The following is a 23623-nucleotide window of genomic DNA, read 5'->3' as shown; positions in this document are numbered from 1 at the left end:
TATCAATGGTAAAAGAAAGTAAAAAGCTGAAGAAAAGAAAAAAAAAAAAAAAATATGCAGGAAAATAACCCAAAAGTTTAAATTTACCATTTCTATACTATTGTCAGTTTGTGTGCTCCATCCCAACACATCATAGCAGTGCACAGGACACATTATGTATAGCCTCAATAAACACCATAATGTCACGTGAACAGAATGCTCCATTCAGTCCGACCATGTGAATGGGTGAGGCTGGCACTTGGCATTTACATCAACTGGCATACAGAACCGGCAAACATAGCAAGCTGTACAATGTGGCGATACCGAAGGGAAGATCTTATAAGAAAAAAGTGATTTAATGACATTTCAGGCGCAGATACATATAACAGATGATTTTCTTCCGCAAACTCACCTCTCCTTTCATAGTCCTCCACTTCATTCCTGACACTCCGCTCACCATGACCTGATGTGTTGCGGTGGACTCCTCGCTGCAGTCCGTGTGATCCACGTAGCCCCCGTTGATATATAAAGGCAGCTTCTCTCCCTCCGTCGGCAGCTCCAACGACAGAGTCCTGAACACCTCGCAGCCGAACTTGGGCGCCAAGTTCTCCAGGGTGGACATGTATTTGTACATAACGTCCTCCTCGCTCAGCCTGCCGGGACTCACCGTGTGGAGATGGAAATGTCGGACAAATTTTCTGAAAACATTCCTTATGCGGAACTTTGTTAGGTAGTTGTTCTGCTGAATCTGCCGGCAAAACGACTTGGGAATGCATTCCTTGAAGCTGCGGAAACCATAAATATTATACACCGATGCCGCAAACAAACAATGCCTCATTTGTCTTATCTGCAGGATAGACACTTGTTGAAATCAAAAGCGATCCACCTTAAACATACAGAACAACGATGCAAAACATTTACTATTAGTTCTGGGATAAGCTCACCTGCCAACTTCAAGGCACCCTGAATATATATTTCTTTCACATGCTAGGGACTCACCTACAGGAGATGCCTTGAAGTTGGCAGGGGAGCTTATCACAGCTGAAGCAGAAGGGAGGAACCCCTGCTCAGACCAAAACACACATTGCCAAATTGCTGGAACCCCCAAGTGTAGGTGTATACAGCTTTGTGTTTTATTTCAGATCACCGGATTGCACCCGAAATAAAAAGTTTAGTTTAATGATGCAGACAGCTAAACCAACCAGAAAGCAATAAGAAATGGTAGTGCTGACAATAGACCCATGGAGACAGCGCTCAAATGGCGGACGTAACAAGCCACGAAAGCAGCACCCACCTAACTTTCTTGGCCACCTCTTCCAGCGACACCTTCTTTCTGATGGCGATGTGAGACAGGTGCAGAACCGCCATTCCCAGGCTCTCATTCTTAAACTTGTGGATGTCCTGATCAGTGTGAAAATCCTTCAGCGACACCACATCATTCACAAAGTCAAACTTGCCCTGCAAGAGACGCAAGATCAGCCTGGAGAAGAGGACAACTGAAGCTCACACGAAACTATAAGGACTACAAATGGTCCAGCAACAACTGGGGAAGGACCAATCAGGTTATGCAAATACGGCAATGCGCATCTGGCACACGGAGTGAGGGTCTGTATGTGGTCAAATAATGTATAATAAAAAGTCTGGCCATACACACTAGATTGTTCAGGGGTCTTGCTGAAAGCTCTGAGAACTTGCTGTAAAGTCTTTACCCACTCAGAACAGATACCCATCATGTTTTCCTATTTAAAGAGTCATTCCCCTTTCAGATGACCAATAATTTGTCCTGTTGACACATTCCTGGAAAGTTTACTAAATGCCTTGCTTTATGTTCTCATGTACCATCAGTGCTTTCCAACAAGATATCACTCAGGCAGACTTGTTTGTTTCCCCTGCCCTTGGACATGACACAGAGCAGCTTTCAGACCCACCAAGTTTGTGTCGTATCTCAGGCCACCAAAAAGAGACAAGTCTGCTCAATGATACGAACACATGGCCAAGAATCCCAGAATAAGGTCAGGAAGATAAAACAATGCACTTGGCAAAAGTCACAAAAAGGCACATGTATGCCAGTAAATTAATGTAATCAGAGGGTGGAAAACACATTTTTTAAAAACAGCTTGAAATACAAACAGCACATGGTTAGTTTTAATGTTACACAACTCTAATGGCATCAACTTGTTTGCAGGAGACAATTACACCACTTCCTCCTACTATCACTAGTCATAATCATTCTACAATCTTTCAGTCCAACTATACCTGTTCAAACAGGTACTCAAATGACGCCAAATCCAGGATGGCCCCAGACTGCTCAGCGCGGCTCCTGTCCTCACTGCTGTCACTTATCTTAGGGACATTGCGACAGACAGCTGGCTCCGTCTCACTCATCCCATGCCAGTTCCTGAAATAGTACCTGAAACAGACAATGACAGGGGGCGTTATCTAAAGTAATAGGAGGAGTTATAGGGAGAGGTTATATGGAGTAATAGGAGGAGATATAGGGAGAGGTTATATGGAGTAATAGGAGGAGTTATAGGGAGAGGTTATATGGAGTAATAGGAGGAGTTATAGGGAGAGGTTATATGGAGTAATAGGAGGAGTTATAGGGAGAGGTTATATGGAGTAATAGGAGGAGTTATAGGGAGAGGTTATATGGAGTAATAGGAGGAGTTATAGGGAGAGGTTATATGGAGTAATAGGAGGAGTTATAGGGAGAGGGTATATGGAGTAATAGGAGGTGTTATAGGGAGAGGTTATATGGAGTAATAGGAGGAGTTATAGGGAGAGGTTATATGGAGTAAATGGAGGAGTTATAGGGAGAGGGTATATGGAGTAATAGGAGGAGATATAGAGGTTATTTAATTAATAATTAGCAATTGCTCACCTCATTCGAAAATGGAGAAGCAATTTCATATCACTTGTGATTTTAAACTCATGATTAGGTGGATACCAGTGTTTTGTTTGTACATCATAAAGGGCAAATAAAGTATAACAGATAGGAGTAATACCTGCAATACAGACAGAAACATGCTAGAAATCAATTCAACATCACATGACGTATACAGTGTCACAAATAACCCATTATGTCCACATACAGTGCTCTCAGTAAACAACACAGACATAAACATATAAATATATATTCTACCCATTTTTTTTGTAAATTACATTACAGTACTTCAAAGTTTATTATTACTGGAGAATATAATCCTCTGTCACACAGCTCCCTCCTGTCTATATCACCCTGTGGTGGGAGGGACAGACTCCACGTCACATAGCTCCCTCCTGTCTGTGTCACCCTGTGGTGGGAGGGACAGACCCCATGTCACATAGCTCCCCCTGTCTGTGTCACCCTGTGGTGGGAGGGACAGACCCCATGTCACATAGCTCCCTCCTGTCTGTGTCACCCTGTGGTGGGAGGGACAGACTCCATGTCACATAGCTCCCTCCTGTCTGTGTCACCCTGTGGTGGGATGGACAGACCCCATGTCACATAACTCCCCCTGTCTGTGTCACCCTGTGGTGGAAGGGACAGACTCCAAGTCACATAGCTCCCCCCTGTCTGTGTCACCCTGTGGTGGGAGGGACAGACTCCATGTCACATAGCTCCCTCCTGTCTGTGTCACCCTGTGGTGGGAGGCACAGACTCCATGTCACATAGCTCCCTCCTGTCTGTGTCACCCTGTGGTGGGAAGGACAGACTCCACGTCACATAGCTCCCTCCTGTCTGTGTCACCCTGTGGTGGGAGGGACAGACTCCACGTCACATAGCTCCCTCCTGTCTGTGTCACCCTGTGGTGGGAGGGACAGACTCCACGTCACATAGCTCCCTCCTGTCTGTGTCACCCTGTGGTGGGAGGGACAGACTCCATGTCACATAGCTCCCTCCTGTCTGTGTCACCCTGTGGTGGGAGGCACAGACTCCATGTCACATAGCTCCCTCCTGTCTGTGTCACCTTGTGGTGGGAGGGACAGACTTCATGTCACATAGCTCCCTCCTGTCTGTGTCACCCTGAGGTGGGAGGGACAGACTCCACGTCACATAGCTCCCTCCTGTCTGTGTCACCCTGAGGTGGGAGGGACAGACTCCATGTCACATAGCTCCCTCCTGTCTGTGTCACCCTGTGGTGGGAGGGACAGACTCCATGTCACATAGCTCCCTCCTGTCTGTGTCACCCTGAGGTGGGAGGGACAGACTCCACGTCACATAGCTCCCTCCTGTCTGTGTCACCCTGTGGTGGGAGGGACAGACTCCATGTCACATAGCTCCCTCCTGTCTGTGTGACCCTGTGGTGGGAGGCACAGACTCCATGTCACATAGCTCCCTCCTGTCTGTGTCACCCTGTGGTGGGAAGGACAGACTCCACGTCACATAGCTCCCCCCTGTCTGTGTCACCCCACATCTTGTTCCCACATCCTGTAACCTACTGATTTCTTACCAAGCCTCTCAGCTAGAAGCACACAGATCTCTTCAGCGGTAGTGACATTCTGGGTGAAGCTGACATAATGCTCTTTTCCATTGCTCCAGTACAGATACACCCTGAGCCCAGCTCCGGTGAAGGTACAGCCCTCCATGTCAGAATCACTGTGTTTTACTGTGCACTGACACAGAGCCATCACTAGGGGGCAGGATAGAGAACAGGCAGTCATTACAGATCACTGATATATCATCACAAGACAAATCCTGCATATACACAGTGGATATAATAAAACTACACACCCTTATTAAAATTACAGGTGTTTATGAGGTAAAGCCTGAAATCAAGATAAATAGTGTCAGACCCTTTTCCACCTATAATGTGACCTTGTAACCAACAAAATATAAGTGAAAAAAAGTGAAAATAAAAAAACTGCAATACCCTTTTTGCCTAAATGTGCACACCCATAAATTAATACTTTCTGCTTTTATTATAGCAGCAAATCTTTTTGAAAGGAAGAGTTATACAAGTCTCTAACAACTTCGCACACCTGGACTTTGTGATCCTATCTGACTCTTCCCTGCAAACGTCAACCTTGGTCGCATCAGATTAGAATACATTTTCCCACATGGTTTAAGGTAATTAAATGACAGGCCTGAAATTATTATTTTTTTTTTTTATGAGAAATGTCCTCTGTCTTGCCACCCTACCCTATAGGCCAGACACATGCAGAATACGGGAGATGTTGGCACATGCACGGAGTGTCCAGTTTCTGACAAAAATTCCTGCAGCTCCATTAATGTTGCTGTAGACCACTTAATAGCCTCCCTGATGGGCTTTATCCTTCTACTATCATCAAGTTTGGAGGAACGTACTGATATTGTCAGTGAGTCTGTTCACAGTGTTCCGCAGCACATGTAATGCCTTTGAATTACTCTTACACCCCTCTGCTGATTGGTACATTTGAACAATCCCATAGATGTATAGAAAGCTCCCTGCAGATCATGGCTATCCCAGTATAATGCAACCAAAAAAGCTGCAAGGAGATCCTATAGGTACGTCTGATCTTTATTTGGGGTTAACCACAATCACTTGCTGGCAGGTGTATGCTTCTTACCTTTGAACATGATTTTGAATGCGATTGGTTAATACTGAACACAGCTACATCCCTGTTATGAAAGGATGTGCATACTTATGCAACCGGGGTATTGTAGGCTTTTTTCACTGCTTTTTCATAAAAAACTGTACTTGTTTTTCACTTGAATTTAGTTGCTCACAATAAAGCTGTAGAAAGGTCTGACCTGATTTACATCACAAAACATCTGCAATAAGGGTGTGTAGTCTTATGCAGGATCTACCCAACACTTAACATTACAAAAGACATTTAGCAAGTGTAAACTCCCTCACCAATATACTCACTGCTTATAAACATTGCGTAATGTGTCTGCATGTTCACAATATGCAATTTAATAATAAAGTATGGATATAAATAGTAGTACTATTCATTCCACGACAGACTAGCCAAGCACTGCTAGATCATTGGAAAAATAATGTATTTACAAGGCATTAGTCACACTAAATAAAACAGCACATGGAAAGCTCTTACATTTTTTTAGTGTATGCTCAATTTAAGCACATTATACTTTTATTTTGCTCACTTATACATCAGAATAAAGCAGAAATGTGTCAGTTCCTCAGAATGAAAACAACAGTTTCTTAAGTGCTTAAAGATGTTAAGATACAATGTATATCCTGTTAAGCAGTAAGACAGATAGTAGAACTCAGCAGAGATTCCATCTACACCCTACGGTTATATTGTCATTCAGGTCAGTGTATGGGGACTAACACAGACAGGACAGGACGTACGAGGGAGTCAGATAGTGGACAGACATAAGACAAATGATAGAGAGGACCCTGGTCGTGAGAGCTTACATTCTAGAGATGTGGTGAGAGACAGTAGGATTAGCTGGGATAGAATGGACATGGTGGGCGAAGGAAGAGGAGGTGATGGATAGAATGGTTAGGAGGTGGCAGGATAGGCGAGCTTGAAAAGGTGAGTTTTGAGTGAGCGTTTGAAGCACTGAAGGTTGGGGGAGAGTCATGTGAGGTGGGGTAGGGAGTTCCAAAGAATGGGGTCAGCACGGCAGTAGTCTTGGATCATTCGAGGAGGTAATGAGAGGTTAATTGAGGAGGAGGTCAGAGACGGAGCGCAGTGGTCAGGTAGGTATGTACCTCGATACAAGGTCAGAGATGTAAGGGGGAGAAACATTGGTAAGGGCTTTGTAAGTGAGAGTAAGGAGCTTTAACTTAATTCTGAAACGGATAGGGAGCCAATGAAGGGATTTACAGAGGAGAAGCGGAAGAGGAGTGACAGGAGAGGAAGATGAGCCTAGCCGCAGCATTCTCTATGGACTGAAAGTCATACAAGTAAGAAACAAGAAGGCCAGTGAGAAGGAGGTTGCAATAGTCAAGGCGAGAAATTATGAGTGAATAAACCAGGATTTTTGTTGCCTCCTGAGAGATGAAGGGACGAATTTTCGCGATGTTACGGAGGAGGAAGTGGCAGGACTTGGTGAGGGAATGGATATGAAGGGTAAAGCTGAGGGCAGAATCAATGGTGACTCCAAGGCATCGGGTGGCAGGAGAGAGAGTTATGTTGTCAACCAAGAAGGAGATTTTGGGAGGGACATCAACATTGGCGGGAGGAAAGATGATGAGCTTGGATTTGGAGATGTTGAGTTTGAGGAAGCGCTGTAACATCCATGTAGTTACAGCTGAGAGACAGCTAGATACCCGGGTTAGGGAGACAGAAGAGAGGTCAGGGGGAGGAAAGATAAATTTGTCAGCAGGAGATATTGGAGTCCAAATGATTAAATAAGTTCACTGAGAGAGGTGGTGTAGTGAGAGACAAACAGAGGGCCAAGGACAGAGCCTTAGGGGACTCCAAATGAAAGACATAGAGGGGGGGGGGGATTTGGGAGGATAGGCGGATGTAGAGACACTAAGAAAGTGGCCAGAGAGATAGGAGGCAAACCAGGAGAGAGCTGTTAGATCATGGATATGCTACAATCATATACTGCTCACTATTGCTACTGCATTATATTGGGCCTGAACAAATGTATCCAAAAGCAAGTGGCCGACTTTTTTTTTTAAATAGAATTTAGTGCACCACGTTGAAAATATTGCGGGTGGAGTTATGCACTTTGGCAAGTAGGTATTAATCCTGATCTGCAAGAGATGGCTTGAAAAATTATACGGCACACAGTCCAAAATGACCAGCATAGTATGCACAGCCTGTACCCATTGTACAACGCAGTACCCAGGTCTGTGGCCAACAAAACTAGTCGCTGCTCCACTTTTACACCAGTATGTACTCCCCAGAAATGTTTGCATGCCACCCTGTGACCCCCACAACATAATTACAAGGCCTGTGCCCCAGAAAACAATCAAAAAGGTTACACCACGCCAGTGACCCGCGATAACAATTACACAGCCCACTGCAATGCACACTTTGATTCCCTCCAGCAATGACCGAGAGAGATGGGAAAATGGGTCCACTGAGTATAAAGGGCCCACTCGGCCCTTGCAGACAGTTTGCACAGGACAACCCAGGGATGAAGGTGGCCCTAGGACAGAGTCAGTGTAAGGTGGCCTGGAGCACTGGTCGGCTGTGGAAAAGCCCCGAGACAGGCTGATGGAGCAGAAGAGCTAAATCCCAGATCCTGGGGCCGTGGACAGAGGGAGGGCAGGAGAATGGAGAGGGGTTTGCAAAGTACCCCCTGCCGCACTCCAGTGGAATAGCCGATACCTCCTCTCAATAATCTCTCAACATTCTAAAATTAAAAGAAAGTAAAATGAAATAAAGAAAAAAGAAATCACAAGGACACATATTCCCCTCCTCTGCCAGGCACTGTGGAGGAAAGGGGCATTACGAGGGGCAGGATTCTGTTATCTGTCTAGTGCCCAGCAATAGAAGGTGGAGTATAACCCATTGTCTGTTTCCCTTCACTGCAGACGGAGAAACATATTTTTGCCCAACGTGCGTCCTAAGCTCACAATACAGAAAAGACTGAGCAGTTTCCAGACTGTATTTTCCACCTGTTGTTCCCCCTCTCAGTCTGTTCTCTCTCGGTCCCTGACACTTTAAGTTAACCACATCCTTTTAACGTTTCTCAGAGAGTCCCCTTCTTTACACAAGCACTGACCTTCACAGCAAGGAACACTTCAAAACAAAGAAAGCATTGTGGCTTCTTTTACCAGCTCCTCTGCCGTCTGAAAATATTAGCAGACAAAACCTGTTACTCAGCAAACAGAAGGAACTGCGCGTGCCAAAATAATTATTAGAAAAACACCACTGCCGGATTAACATCATCTGTAAACCGCCTGATGTAAAGGGCCAAGACAACACTAATTCTTATTAGACTACCCATGTGTTCCTTCAATCTTTTTCTGTTTTAGTCATTATGCATTTTTCTCATTCTAAAGCAGACTCTCCCTAACGCCAGTGTTCTTGAATGTATATGAGAAAAATGTAAGTGATTCAGCAGGTTTACAGAGAAAGATTGCATAGCATGCCCCAGAGCAAGTAACACAGGCCTTAGAATGATTGCCAGCTCCAAGGGCTAGTTAAGATGCACCTAAACCTAAAATAAACGTTTTCATACCTCGACAAAACTTGAGATGCTTGGACATTGTATTTGCTGTGTAGCAGCTTTAGGTCTCTAACAACCATTTTGTGGAAAAGGGTGGCCAATTAGAGTTCCGACAGGAAGTTTGCCGTGTATAGGAAAATATCTTCCCCACACCATCACAACTTCATCTCAAAGGTCTTCTGCTTCCAAAACCTTTACATCTATATTGGTGATCGTTGTCAGAAACTGGCTTAGCGATCCTTTAACAATGTCTTCACCCTGCTCAAGATAGTGGCAAACAAATAAATTGTATGACTTTGATGAAGGGCTTTCTGGAATTTTTATGTTAAAACCGAAAAAGCTTGAAGTCTGATTGCAGTCAGGGCCCTTCCCCAAAATTCAGGGACCTTCCACCAGTATCTTGACAAGTTCCCCACCACCACTACTACTCCACTCACAAAAACCAAAATGTACTTTTTCGTTTTAGGAGCAGAGAATCCACTTCCCATTTCACCATCACCACTTATTGGGAGTGGTACCAAGGCCCAAGGGGGGATCCCAGGGAAATACCAAACAGTCTAGGGTCCGTCCTAGACCTCAATACGACTAAAATCAGTTAAACGCATTAAATGCACGTGCTGCTTCTATAACAGAAAAACACACTAAGGGCTAGATTTACTAAGCTGCGGGTTTGAAAAAGTGGGGATGTTGCCTATAGCAACCAATCAGATTCTAGCTTTCATTTATTTAGTACTTTCTACAAAATGACAGCTAGAATCTGATTGGTTGCTATAGGCAACATCCACACTTTTGCAAACCCACAGCTTAGTAAATCTAGCCCTAAGGCTGGGTGCTCGCTATTGCATTTTACTTCAGATGCGATTTCTGTAACGATTCTGCCAAGGACTGAAAGTCCCAATGGTCATGCAGCTACAAGATTTATCTTCAGACCTGTGCTCTTCATCGCTCATAACCATCTGCTGAGAAGATCATGACTATGTACACACTATAGACATCTGCTTGTCGGGAGGGCATACGTTCTTCCACATTTGCCCGACATCATTCCATCATTGATTGTAATTTATAAGAAGCTTATAATACACAATCAATAGATGCGATGTGTTTTGGTACGATAAGCATGATCGTTGGAGCGTACACATTAATGCAATATCTGACTAAACAGTCGTTTGTCGTGTAGATCACGATCGCACTTTAACTATATCAATAAGTGTGTTGTATCGGGGGGGGATTAGAACACAGTGCATAGCTAAGGTGTGGAAAGCCCCTCAGTGCCGAGGGGGAGAAGTCAGTAGCAATAGCTACCAATCACCAAGATAATTAATACAAAGGTTACATTGGAGATGGGGGCATTATCTAAAAGTAAACAAAATAAAAATAATAAAAATAATAATAATAATAATAATAATAATAATAATAATAATAATAATATACACACACATTCTGATTATATATCAGAATGGGGGATAAAATAAAAAAATAAAAAATAGCCCCTTCTGTCCCCCGATACCCATCTCTCTCTCCCAATAACTGTGCTCTCCTCTTGGATTGTGTCCCCTAGCAGCCTATCCCTCGAGACCAATTCCCGGTGATCCTGTCCTCTGGGATCCTATCCCCTGGCACCCCACAACCAAACCGTGCCCCCTGTTTAACATAGAAACAAATTATATGTAATGGATTCCAGTTTATTCTGTGGAAAAATAAACACTGAAAAACTAGAATTATAATAAACCTGGGAGACAACAGTAAGTAGTTCTCGGCTTTGGCATGTGTTATTTATGGGTAATTTAAAATATATATCAGGTGGAGAGGACCATTTTGTGGGCGGAGCAACAGTGATGTCACTAGTTCTTAGTGAATTGATATTGCTTTACATTTCAACATGGCTGCCTTCAATGTGGGCAAATGACTGTGGCACGAAGGAAAGAGGTCACAAGACAAAAGGTGATGCAGTACGAGAGTAGATAATTGTTGAACACGAGGTATATAATCACATTGTATACATAACATTAGTTAGAAGAGATTAGGTCAGAAGTGGTTAAGAATACAGGAAGTGGGGTGAGAATGAATGTTAATATGGTACAAGGAGGACTTCAAAGGAGGATAATAAAAGAGTCAGGTCTGTTTATGAACCTCCGAAGAGGTTTAAATCCCTCGCATTTTAAGGTAAAGAGGCTATTTATTATTAGAGGATCGCAGTCCCAGCCTCCACAATCACAAAGTCTATGGGGACTGCATCAATTATTTATCAAGCTACAAAATAAGGAGCTTCACCCCGGCAGTGAACGCCATCTGAAGATGGAGTTAGCCGTTCTAGCCTATGGGCGGAGCTTCGTGGGAGAGGTATCTTTGGATCCCTCACAGGCAGGCTTCGTGCTCCTCCTGTCCAAGACCATAAGAACCTGTCAGTAAAGTGATCACTTTACTATAGATTATTCCCCGTCACAGGCTCCTATCAGAGCCTCTTTCTCAGCTAATCAATTTTAATAAATTGCGACGTTAATTAATTTCTTATCATTGTACTACGAATTGATAGTTAACGTGAGCAATACCACTTGGTCTGACATTTACCTATGTGGTACATACATCCACCTATCAGACTCCCTCCTACTTCAACCCTCACGGATTTGAGATCCTAAAAATGAAGTGTGACCGGATGGGCTTTCTTCGCCACCCGGTCTGTAGGGGGAAGCGGAAAGGAGAGATGTTCTTCCTAAACAGTTTATCGTGGATTCCTTCTCACCGTCAGTAACCGACTGTTACTGACCACTCTGACTGGTGTCACCATACACTTGCCGACTGCACAATAGTTGAAGGAGAATTCGGCTGTTACCTTTGCGGCATCCAGAACCGCATACTTCTGGGGTAGCTGGTATAGCTGCTGAAGCGCCTCTTTGCTGTGGGCTGGCTGGTACCTCCTGACCGCTTACTATGGATCAGGACTGCTGGGTAGCGGGCAGAGTGTTAACACAGAAATGCTGGGTTCAACACAGGACAGACTGGGAACGGATTAGAGTGTAAGCTCTTATCTGTTGGTCACAGGATACAGCAGGTAATAGTCGAATCTTCAAGAAGTGATGCTTTATTGCTCAAGATTCCTGAAAAGGACTTTTACACACCAGATTGTGGTACTGGTGATCATCCAGAAGTTCAGACAGAAAATGAAAACAGTGCTCCTTTTATACACATGATACACACGTTAGCAGGGGGTAACACCGTCCCCTGATCCTAGTTAGCTCTGCAAAGTCTGAGATATTACATCAAATATTTAGTATCAGGATGCAATATTTTCTTCAAACTTGGATTTAAACGCAATGCAAAGTTAACAAAATTTACACCAATCTGTTTTTTCCTAAACTTGCTGGCTGCAATATTTATGTAGTTTGTCCATCTTGCATTTAACACAGTTTAATTTTCAAAATTCACAGCAATCTGTGATATCTTAAATTACCTGTATCCTGAGTCTGCATTATTCAGACAGGTTCTAAGATACAGGAAGAAAACCTACACAGGACCAAAAGGTAATGACCTCCTGCTGTGTTTGTCACTTCACAGGAAAATAATTACTTAGCATTCCCTGCTTTCAGCAAAACAGACTCCCCCTAACCTGGCATAATACATTAGAAATTAATGCATTCCCTATACCGAAATACACACAATCTAAAAAAATATCAGTACGTTTGCAATGATAAACAGAGCTGCACTACACCCTTAATTAAAATAAATATCTACAATCAGTTATTCCTAAGTGATCCAGCCACATTCCTCCCTTCTTGTCCACGCGAGCAACCAATGGGTCATATCCCCACAATCTGACCCCTGGTCCCACAGTTATTCCTAAGTGATCCAGACACACTCCTTTCCCCCTTGTCAGGACGAGCAACCAGTGGGTCATGTCCCCACAATCTGGCCCCTGGTCATGCAGTTATTCCTATGTGATCCAGCCACAGGAAGGCTGCTCACTTCTTTACCCTGGGCAGAAGGCTGAAAAATGGGAACCTCAATGCTAGAACAGGCAGCGTGAAGGACAATTTAATGAATAATACAAACTAATATATGTTTGGAACTGTTATTGTCACAATTTAATAATGCAAGAAAGAAGCAGTTGTGTTGGTACCGTGAACAAAGGTGGAAAAGAACTGTTGAACATATGTTGGATGTGTGTTCAGAATAGGTAGACCACAGAGGGTACGACTGATCGACCTACACCCAATTCACATGTAGGCACAAGTATACTGGACTATGCCATTACAGATACAGACCCTGGGAACATCAATGAATCCAGTCACCCAGCAAACAGACATGTCAGATCACAACCTCTGGATCACTGCCTGAGAAATAACAGACAAAATATAACTCATGTCATTAAAAAAGTCAAAGAGATGGAATCCTACCTGAGATGGTGAATCTAAGACCTTGTAACACCAATATACATAGACTATGGATCGTCTACACCTGGCCAACTATGGAGAGATCTGTGTCAGCAGCAAGCTGGGAAAACTGTTCAACAGTATCTCGAACGAGGAAATTATTACCTGCCTTACAGAACAGAATGGTTGAGTAAAAGCCAAGCAGGATTCATGCCAAATCCTCACATCATGGAGAACATCTACAACCTTTCGCAACCTGAGCAAGTGCCATGTCCACAACACAAACAATAGAAACTGTTTTTGCATGTTTTGTGGACTGTAGAAAGACATTTGAGTGCGGCACCAGACCTGTTCCATAAAATAATGGACAGCGGAAAAGCATAGGAGGACATCAAAAATTCATAGACTACAATGGTTAGAGTACAGCGGACCTCCAGCAGGGCAAAGAGTGCAATCCAATTCTCTTTATACATCAATGACTTTTTCAGAGCACTAGACTCCACCACAGCCCCAGGACTCACCCTACACAATACTGAGGCCAAGTACCTGCCATAAGCAGATGACCATAGAAAGAAGCCTTCAACAAAGCCTGACTGTCCTAAAAAATAAATACAACCAAAGCTGACCACAACCTATCAACTCAAAGAAAACCAAAGTAACATCATTGCAGAGCAATATCAACCTCCTAATTAATTGGCATTGTGATCAATGAAGAAGATGAGAGGAGTGCTGTACAGAGAGAGGAGGTTGCTGTACAGAGAGCGCCATTACAGAGAGAGGAGTACTGCGCAGAGAGCGCCATCACAGAGAGAGTGCTGCGCAGAGAGCGCCATCACAGAGAGAGGAGTGCTGCGCAGAGAGCGCCATCACAGAGAGGAGTGCTGCATCACAGAGAGAGGAGTGCTGCACAGAGAGCTGCATCACAGAGAGAGAGGAGTGCTGCACAGAGAGCTGCATCACAGAGAGAGGAGTGCTGCACAGAGAGCTGCATCACAGAGAGAGAGGAGTGCTGCACAGAGAGCTGCATCACAGAGAGAGGAGTGCTGCGCAGAGAGCTGCATCACAGAGAGAGGAGCGCTGCACAGAGAGCTGCATCACAGAGAGAGGAGCGCTGCACAGAGAGCTGCATCACAGAGAGAGAGGAGTGCTGCACAGAGAGCTGCATCACAGAGAGAGGAGTGGTGCTGTACAGAGAGCTGCATCACAGAGAGAGGAGTGCTGTACAGAGAGCTGCATCACAGAGAGAGGAGTGCTGCGCAGAGAGCGCCATTACAGAGAGAGGAGTGCTGCGCAGAGAGCTGCATCACAGAGAGAGGAGTGCTGTACAGAGAGCTGCATCACAGAGAGAGGAGTGCTGCGCAGAGAGCTGCATCACAGAGAGAGGAGTGCTGCGCAGAGAGCGCCATTACAGAGAGAGGAGGTCGCTGTGCAGAGAGCGCCATTACAGAGAGAGGAGGTCGCTGTACAGAGAGCGCCATTACAGAGAGAGGAGGTCGCTGTACAGAGAGCGCCATTACAGAGAGAGGAGTGCTGCGCAGAGAGCGCCATTACAGAGAGAGGAGGTCGCTGTACAGAGAGCGCCATTACAGAGAGAGGAGGTCGCTGTACAGAGAGCGCCATTACAGAGAGAGGAGTGCTGCGCAGAGAGCGCCATTACAGAGAGAGGGGTGCTGCGCAGAGAGCGCCATTACAGAGAGAGGAGTGCTGCGCAGAGAGCTGCATCACAGAGAGAGGAGTGCTGCGCAGAGAGCTGCATCACAGAGAGAGGAGTGCTGCGCAGAGAGCGCCATTACAGAGAGAGGAGGTCGCTGTGCAGAGAGCGCCATTACAGAGAGAGGAGGTCGCTGTACAGAGAGCGCCATTACAGAGAGAGGAGGTCGCTGTACAGAGAGCGCCATTACAGAGAGAGGAGTGCTGCGCAGAGAGCGCCATTACAGAGAGAGGAGGTCGCTGTACAGAGAGCGCCATTACAGAGAGAGGAGGTCGCTGTACAGAGAGCGCCATTACAGAGAGAGGAGTGCTGCGCAGAGAGCGCCATTACAGAGAGAGGGGTGCTGCGCAGAGAGCGCCATTACAGAGAGAGGAGTGCTGCGCAGAGAGCTGCATCACAGAGAGAGGAGTGCTGCGCAGAGAGCGCCATTACAGAGAGAGAAGGTCGCTGTGCAGAGAGCGCCATTACAGAGAGAGGAGGTCGCTGTACAGAGAGCGCCATTACAGAGAGAGGAGGTCGCTGTACAGAGAGCGCCATTACAGAGAGAGGAGTGCTGCGCAGAGAGCGCCATTACAGAGAGAGGAGGTCGCTGTACAGAGAGCGCCATTACAGAGAGAGGAGGTCGCTGTACAGAGAGCGCCATTACAGAGAGAGGAGTGCTGCGCAGAGAGCGCCATTACAGAGAGAGGAGTGCTGCGCAGAGAGCTGCATCACAGAGAGAGGAGTGCTGTACAGAGAGCTGCATCACAGAGAGAGGAGTGCTGCGCAGAGAGCTGCATCACAGAGAGAGGAGTGCTGCGCAGAGAGCGCCATTACAGAGAGAGGAGGTCGCTGTGCAGAGAGCGCCATTACAGAGAGAGGAGGTCGCTGTACAGAGAGCGCCATTACAGAGAGAGGAGGTCGCTGTACAGAGAGCGCCATTACAGAGAGAGGAGTGCTGCGCAGAGAGCGCCATTACAGAGAGAGGAGGTCGCTGTACAGAGAGCGCCATTACAGAGAGAGGAGGTCGCTGTACAGAGAGCGCCATTACAGAGAGAGGAGTGCTGCGCAGAGAGCGCCATTACAGAGAGAGGGGTGCTGCGCAGAGAGCGCCATTACAGAGAGAGGAGTGCTGCGCAGAGAGCTGCATCACAGAGAGAGGAGTGCTGCGCAGAGAGCTGCATCACAGAGAGAGGAGTGCTGCGCAGAGAGCGCCATTACAGAGAGAGGAGGTCGCTGTGCAGAGAGCGCCATTACAGAGAGAGGAGGTCGCTGTACAGAGAGCGCCATTACAGAGAGAGGAGGTCGCTGTACAGAGAGCGCCATTACAGAGAGAGGAGTGCTGCGCAGAGAGCGCCATTACAGAGAGAGGAGGTCGCTGTACAGAGAGCGCCATTACAGAGAGAGGAGGTCGCTGTACAGAGAGCGCCATTACAGAGAGAGGAGTGCTGCGCAGAGAGCGCCATTACAGAGAGAGGGGTGCTGCGCAGAGAGCGCCATTACAGAGAGAGGAGTGCTGCGCAGAGAGCTGCATCACAGAGAGAGGAGTGCTGCGCAGAGAGCGCCATTACAGAGAGAGAAGGTCGCTGTGCAGAGAGCGCCATTACAGAGAGAGGAGGTCGCTGTACAGAGAGCGCCATTACAGAGAGAGGAGGTCGCTGTACAGAGAGCGCCATTACAGAGAGAGGAGTGCTGCGCAGAGAGCGCCATTACAGAGAGAGGAGGTCGCTGTACAGAGAGCGCCATTACAGAGAGAGGAGGTCGCTGTACAGAGAGCGCCATTACAGAGAGAGGAGTGCTGCGCAGAGAGCGCCATTACAGAGAGAGGGGTGCTGCGCAGAGAGCGCCATTACAGAGAGAGGAGTGCTGCGCAGAGAGCGCCATTACAGAGAGAGGAGTGCTGCGCAGAGAGCTGCATCACAGAGAGAGAGGAGTGCTGCGCAGAGAGCTGCATCACAGAGAGAGAGGAGGTCGCTGTGCAGAGAGCTGCATCACAGAGAGAGAGGAGTGCTGCGCAGAGAGCTGCATCACAGAGAGAGAGGAGTGCTGCGCAGAGAGCTGCATCACAGAGATAGAGGAGTGCTGCGCAGAGAGCTGCATCACAGAGAGAGAGGAGTGCTGCGCAGAGAGCTGCATCACAGAGATAGAGGAGTGCTGCGCAGAGAGCTGCATCACAGAGATAGAGGAGTGCTGCGCAGAGAGCTGCATCACAGAGATAGAGGAGTGCTGCGCAGAGAGCTGCATCACAGAGAGAGAGGAGTGCTGCGCAGAGAGCTGCATCACAGAGAGAGAGGAGTGCTGTGCAGAGAGCTGCATCACAGAGAGAGAGGAGTGCTGTGCAGAGAGCTGCATCACAGAGAGAGAGGAGTGCTGTGCAGAGAGCTGCATCACAGAGAGAGAGGAGTGCTGTGCAGAGAGCTGCATCACAGAGAGAGAGGAGTGCTGTGCAGAGAGCTGCATCACAGAGAGAGAGGAGTGCTGTGCAGAGAGCTGCATCACAGAGAGAGAGGAGTGCTGTGCAGAGAGCTGCATCACAGAGAGAGAGGAGTGCTGTGCAGAGAGCTGCATCACAGAGAGGAGTGCTGTACAGAGAGCTGCATCACAGAGAGGAGCACACATTATAGACATGAGGGGCCCAATTTATCAAGGAACTAATTCTGAGCGCAATCTGCGTTTTGTATTAAAAGCACGTATTTCAGCCTTGCACAGTCCCAAAATCATTAAGGTACAGATCTCAAGATACATGCGCTGTTAAAATCGGGGGCAGGTCTGCTGTGCTCTACTACACAAGACGCTGTAGGATACGTCCAATACCGATGTGGATTATAAATTCGCAAAAGAACGCACAGAAAAATAAATAAATTATTGAATTAATGTCACCTGGTAATAAAACAGGCATTAGTGATAAAACAGTTTTGTTTTTGTTTTTTAAAAGTGCCCCCCCCCCCATGAAATACATTTATTAGAATGTTGTTAATGCCTAGAGCATAAAATACATTTTACATACTCCTGATTAAAAACATGTTCTAGCATGCATACAAGACTCATCACAAGTACTCAAGACTTAGACTAGCCCTGTAACTGGAGCAAGAGATTCAGCAAAAATACAAGTAACTGTGAGACGCTCACAGCTTTACTCGGACGTAGCTGAGTGCGCTTCAGTTTGGCACTCCATTACTGGTCAGTGACTACGGTAAAACGCCACTTCACTGCCCCGGACACTCTCCAAAATTGCAGGCTGTAGTTAGTGTCGTTAGCGTTCGAAGATGGAGCAGATAGGGCTGCGTTTACTGATGTATCTCCCGGTTATGTGCAGAGTGTTCTGCGTACAATATACTCAAAATATACTCAAAATCGGCAGATACAGCCCGAGACGTATAGAGAAAGACATTATAGAGTTATGATACAAGAAGATATACAAGAGAGATGAGAGGAGTAATGTATAAACATACAGTAAAGAGGGCTGTGCTGTGATATAGTGAGATACATAATCTATAAAGAGCAGTGATGAATAAATAAATAAAAGTGCTGTATACAGAAATAATGTACCAAATGGAGCAATGGAACTATTAATAACGCATATAAATGGGAATAATAACTAAAACGTGTGTACATTACATTTTATAACACCACATAAATAATTATGGCTAGAACAACATAAAAATGAAGACGATAATACATTTAAATGTATATGGAAAACAGAACATATGCAAATGATAGATGTAATAATAATCATAAGTGGACAATATGACATATGTAAAGGAGGAGATACTTATAATGAAGGAGATTAACCTCACATAAGTAAATGATATAATAATATATATAAGGTAATACTCCATGTAAATAGGGAAGAGGCATGCACTGCACAGGGTACTACTAGGAAGCACAGAGGGGTGATGGTGGGGAGCAGGGAGGGGTGCACAGAGGGGTGATGGTGGGGAGCAGGGAGGGGTGCACAGAGGGGTGATGGTGGGGTACACAGAGGAGTACACAGAGGGGTGATGGTGGGGTGCACAGAGGGGTGATGGTGGGGAGCAGGGAGGGGTGCACAGAGGGGTGATGGTGGAGTACACAGAGGAGTACACAGAGGGGTGATGGTGGGGAGCAGGGAGGGGTACACAGAGGGCTAACACACAACCACACATCTCCTCTTACCATGTCCCAGGTCACATGACCCCTGCCCGGTGCCCGGAGTCTGCCCACTGTCAGATCAGCACAGGAGATGTGACGTCACCCACCGTCACCTGGGCGGAGCCCGGCTAAGAGGCCCCGCCCACTTCCGCCCATCTCTCCACGGTGATTGGTCGCAGCGCCAGAGTCCGGGCTCTGGGTATCAGTCAGCTGGGTGTTGTTGTGATGTCTGGGTAGGAAGTGCTGTGACTCCATCTGTCCCTATAGTGTTATGTGTTCTGGGTGCACACTGCGTGTGTGCATAATACTGCAAGTGTGCACAGCTATGTACAATGTGTATCTGTGTGCATAATACTGCAAGTGTGCACAGCTATGTACAATGTGTATCTGTGTGCATAATACTGCAAGTGTGCACAGCTATGTACAATGTGTATCTGTGTGCATAATACTGCAAGTGTGCACAGCTATGTACAATGTGTATCTGTGTGCATAATACTGCAAGTGTGAACAGCCATATACAGTGTGTGCATAATACTGCAAGTGTGCTCAGCAGTGTACAGTGTGTGTGTGCATATTACTGCAAGTGTGCACAGCCATGTACAGTGTGTGTGCATAATGGTGTGTGTGCATAATGCTGCAAGATTGCACAGCCATGTACAGTGTGTATGTCTGTGCACAATGCTGCAAGTGTGCACAGCCATGTACAGTGTGTGTGCATAATGCTGCAAGATTGCACAGCCATGTACAGTGTGTGTGCATAATGCTGCAAGATTGCACAGCCATGTACAGTGTGTGTGTGCATAATGCTACAAGAGTGTACAGTGTGAGTGCATAATGCCGCAAGTATGTACATTGTGTGTGTGTGTGTGTGTGCATAATGCTGTAGTATGTTGAAGTACACAGCCCAGCCATGCAGTGTCTGTGTACATAGAGGTACAGAAGTACGTAGCCCAGCCATGTAGTGTCTGTGTACGTAGAGGTGGAGAAGTACACAAACCAGCCATGTATTGTCTGTGTACATAGAGGTGCAGAAGTACACAGCCCAGCCATGTAGTGTCTGTGTACATAGAGGTGCAGAAGTAAACAGCCCAGCCATGCAGTGTCTGTGTACATAGAGGTGCAGAAGTACACAGCCCAGTCATGTATTCTCTGTGTACATGGAAAAGCAGAAGTAAACAGCCCAGCCATGCAGTGTCTGTGTACATAGAGGTGCAGAAGTACACAGCCCAGTCATGTATTTTCTGTGTACATGGAAAAGCAGAAGTACACAGCCCGGCCATGTAGTGTCTGTGTACATAGAAATGCAGAAGTACACAACACGGCCATGTAGTGTCTGTGTACATAGAGGTGCAGAAGTACACAGCCCAGTCATGTAGTGTCTGTGTACATAGAGGTGCAGAAGTACACAGCCCGGCTATGTAGTGTCTGTGTACATAGAAATGCAAAAGTACACAGCACGGCCATGTATTGTCTGTGTACACAGAGGTGCAGAAGTACACAGCACGGCCATGTATTGTCTGTACATAGAGGTGCAGAAGTACGCAGCACGGCCATGTAGTGTCTGTGTACATAGAAATGCAGTAGTACACAGCCCGGCCATGTATTGTCTGTGTACATAGAGGTGCAGAAGTACACAGCCCGGTCATGTAGTGTCTGTGTACATAGAGGTGCAGAAGTAAACAGCCCGGCTATGTAGTGTCTGTGTACATAGAAATGCAAAAGTACACAGCACGGACATGTATTGTCTGTGTACATAGAGGTGCAGAAGTACGCAGCACGGCCATGTATTGTCTGTGTATGTAGAGGTGGAAAAGTACACAGCCCGGCTATGTAGTGTCTGTGTACATAGAAATGCAAAAGTACACAGCACGGCCATGTATTGTCTGTGTACATAGAGGTGCAAAAGTACGCAGCACGGCCATGTAGTGTCTGTGTACATAGAGGTGCAGAAGTACGCAGCACGGCCATGTATTGTCTGTGTACGTAGAGGTACAGAAGTACACAGGCCGGCCATATAGTGTCTGTGTACATAGAGGTGCAGAAGTACACAGCCCGGCCATGTATTGTCTGTGTACATAGAGGTGCAGAAGTACACAGCCCAGTCATGTATTGTCTGTGTACATAGAGTTACAGCTGTACACAGCCCGGCCATGTAGTGTCTGTGTACGTAGAGGTGCAGAAGTACACAGCCCGGCTATGTAGTGTCTGTGTACATAGAGGTGCAGAAGTACGCAGCACGGCCATGTATTGTCTGTGTACGTAGAGGTACAGAAGTACACAGCCCGGCCATGTAGTGTCTGTGTACGTAGAGGTGCAGAAGTACACAGCCCGGCTATGTAGTGTCTGTGTACATAGAGGTGCAGAAGTACACAGCCCGGCCATGTAGTGTCCGTGTACGTGAGGTGCAGAAGTACACAGCCCGGCCATGTAGTGTCCGTGTAGGTAGAGGTGCAGAAGTACACAGCCCGGCCATGTAGTGTCTGTGTACATAGAGGTGCAGAAGTACACAGCCCGGCTATGTAGTGTCTGTGTACATAGAAATGCAAAAGTACACAGCACGGCCATGTATTGTCTGTGTACATAGAGTTACAGCTGTACACAGCCCGGCCATGTAGTGTCTGTGTACGTAGAGGTGCAGAAGTACACAGCCCGGCTATGTAGTGTCTGTGTACATAGAGGTGCAGAAGTACGCAGCACGGCCATGTATTGTCTGTGTACGTAGAGGTACAGAAGTACAGAGCCCGGCCATGTAGTGTCTGTGTACGTAGAGGTGCAGAAGTACACAGCCCGGCTATGTAGTGTCTGTGTACATAGAGGTGCAGAAGTACACAGCCCGGCCATGTAGTGTCCGTGTACGTGAGGTGCAGAAGTACACAGCCCGGCCATGTAGTGTCCGTGTAGGTAGAGGTGCAGAAGTACACAGCCCGGCCATGTATTGTCCGTGTACGTAGAGGTGGAGAAGTACACAGCCCGGCCATGTAGTGTCCGTGTACGTGAGGTGCAGAAGTACACAGCCCGGCCATGTAGTGTCTGTGTACGTAGAGGTGCAGAAGTACACAGCCCGGCTATGTAGTGTCTGTGTACATAGAGGTGCAGAAGTACACAGCCCGGCCATGTAGTGTCCGTGTACGTGAGGTGCAGAAGTACACAGCCCGGCCATGTAGTGTCCGTGTAGGTAGAGGTGCAGAAGTACACAGCCCGGCCATGTATTGTCCGTGTACGTAGAGGTGCAGAAGTTCACAGCCCGGCCATGTATTGTCTGTGTACGTAGAGGTGCAGAAGTACACAGCCCGGCCATGTATTGTCTGTGTACGTAGAGGTGGAGAAGTACACAGCCCGGCCATGTAGTGTCTGTGTACGTAGAGGTGCAGAAGTACACAGCCCGACCATGTAGTGTCTGTACATAGAGGTGGAGAAGTACACAGACCACCCATGTAGTGTCTGTGTACATAGAGGTGGAGAAGTACACAGCCCAGCTATGTGCATTGTCTGTGTCAGTATATATCTTTGTGGAGGTTAGTGGGAGCGTCTGTACATAGAGCTGGGTGCACGGCCCAGTCATTGTCTTATTTACTCTGAGAACTTTATCATACAATCCTGTATCAACAAACAAACCCATTTGTTCTGCTCCTCTCTTCCCACTTTAATATCCTGACTTCAATTTATTGCTTGGTGCTAAATTCCTTTTTTAAAATTGTTACCTTCTGGATCATGTGTCCCTCACACCTCTTAGATTGTAAGCTCATATGGGCAGGGCCATCTTTACCTTCCGTTTCAAGTCATTGTATGTAATGTTTTGTTGTCATGACATGATCCCTCAGTGTACAGCGCTGTGTAATAGGTCAGTGCTTTATAAATAGAGCTAATGATAATGGCTAATTCACAGTAGGTTAGTGCAGCTGCAAAGGAAGGAGCAGAGTATTGTCACTTTGCGGACATGGGTCATGCTGCTAGGTTGCGTAACTGCAGAATTATTCTTAGAAAAAAAAATCTAGGATTGATAATACCTCAACAAATTACAAATGGCTAAAAAGGGGTAATAACCTGCCTAATAAAATACAAGATGGACACCACTGTCAATTTCAGAGCCAGACAGACTCTTTGTAGTTTATTTATATGTGTCTGAGACCCAATATATGTCCAGTCTAGTGATATAATTTATTCCACAGTACTCCCTATTTATTTCCACCCGGTTACAATGCCGCTCTGGCTTTTCACCATGTACAACCTTAGCACAAAAGGTGCATGTGACTGGATCACTTACAAGTAACTTATGGTATAAATATATTTAAAGGAAATAGCGCAGGCGGCTTATTTATATATTTGCCAATGCGCTTATTTTTTAAATTGTGTATATTTTGATATAGGAAATCTTAGTTTCTAAGACAAGCG

The 23623-nt window shown here is 46.2% G+C and overlaps 1 protein-coding gene across 4 annotated transcripts in view; it reads right to left on the bottom strand.

Annotated features, from left to right (window-relative positions):
- The window catches only part of TYK2 (tyrosine kinase 2), a 39926-nt gene extending 20566 nt beyond the window's left edge, over window positions 1–19360 (bottom strand). For 2 of the 4 annotated variants that reach the window (XM_075206833.1, XM_075206837.1), the window contains exons 1-6: window positions 19256–19360; window positions 4413–4592; window positions 2861–2984; window positions 2236–2389; window positions 1274–1437; window positions 392–764 (exon numbers count right to left, since the gene is read on the bottom strand). In XM_075206833.1, the coding sequence (XP_075062934.1) occupies window positions 392–764; window positions 1274–1437; window positions 2236–2389; window positions 2861–2984; window positions 4413–4590 (993 nt within the window). In that variant the 5' untranslated portion in view covers window positions 4591–4592; window positions 19256–19360. Of the gene's footprint in view, window positions 1–391; window positions 765–1273; window positions 1438–2235; window positions 2390–2860; window positions 2985–4412; window positions 4593–8596; window positions 8652–13434; window positions 13513–19255 lie in introns of those variants that run through there. The other 2 variants (XM_075206836.1, XM_075206835.1) reach the window with 2 other exon arrangements.
- Window positions 19361–23623: the final 4263 nt, after the last annotated feature.

The sequence above is a fragment of the Mixophyes fleayi genome, chromosome 4 (genome assembly GCF_038048845.1).
Source record: "Mixophyes fleayi isolate aMixFle1 chromosome 4, aMixFle1.hap1, whole genome shotgun sequence".
Taxonomy (NCBI): Eukaryota; Metazoa; Chordata; class Amphibia; order Anura; family Limnodynastidae; genus Mixophyes; species Mixophyes fleayi.
Note: the sequence above shows the minus strand (reverse complement) of the source record. Positions and strands in the feature narration are given on the sequence as shown.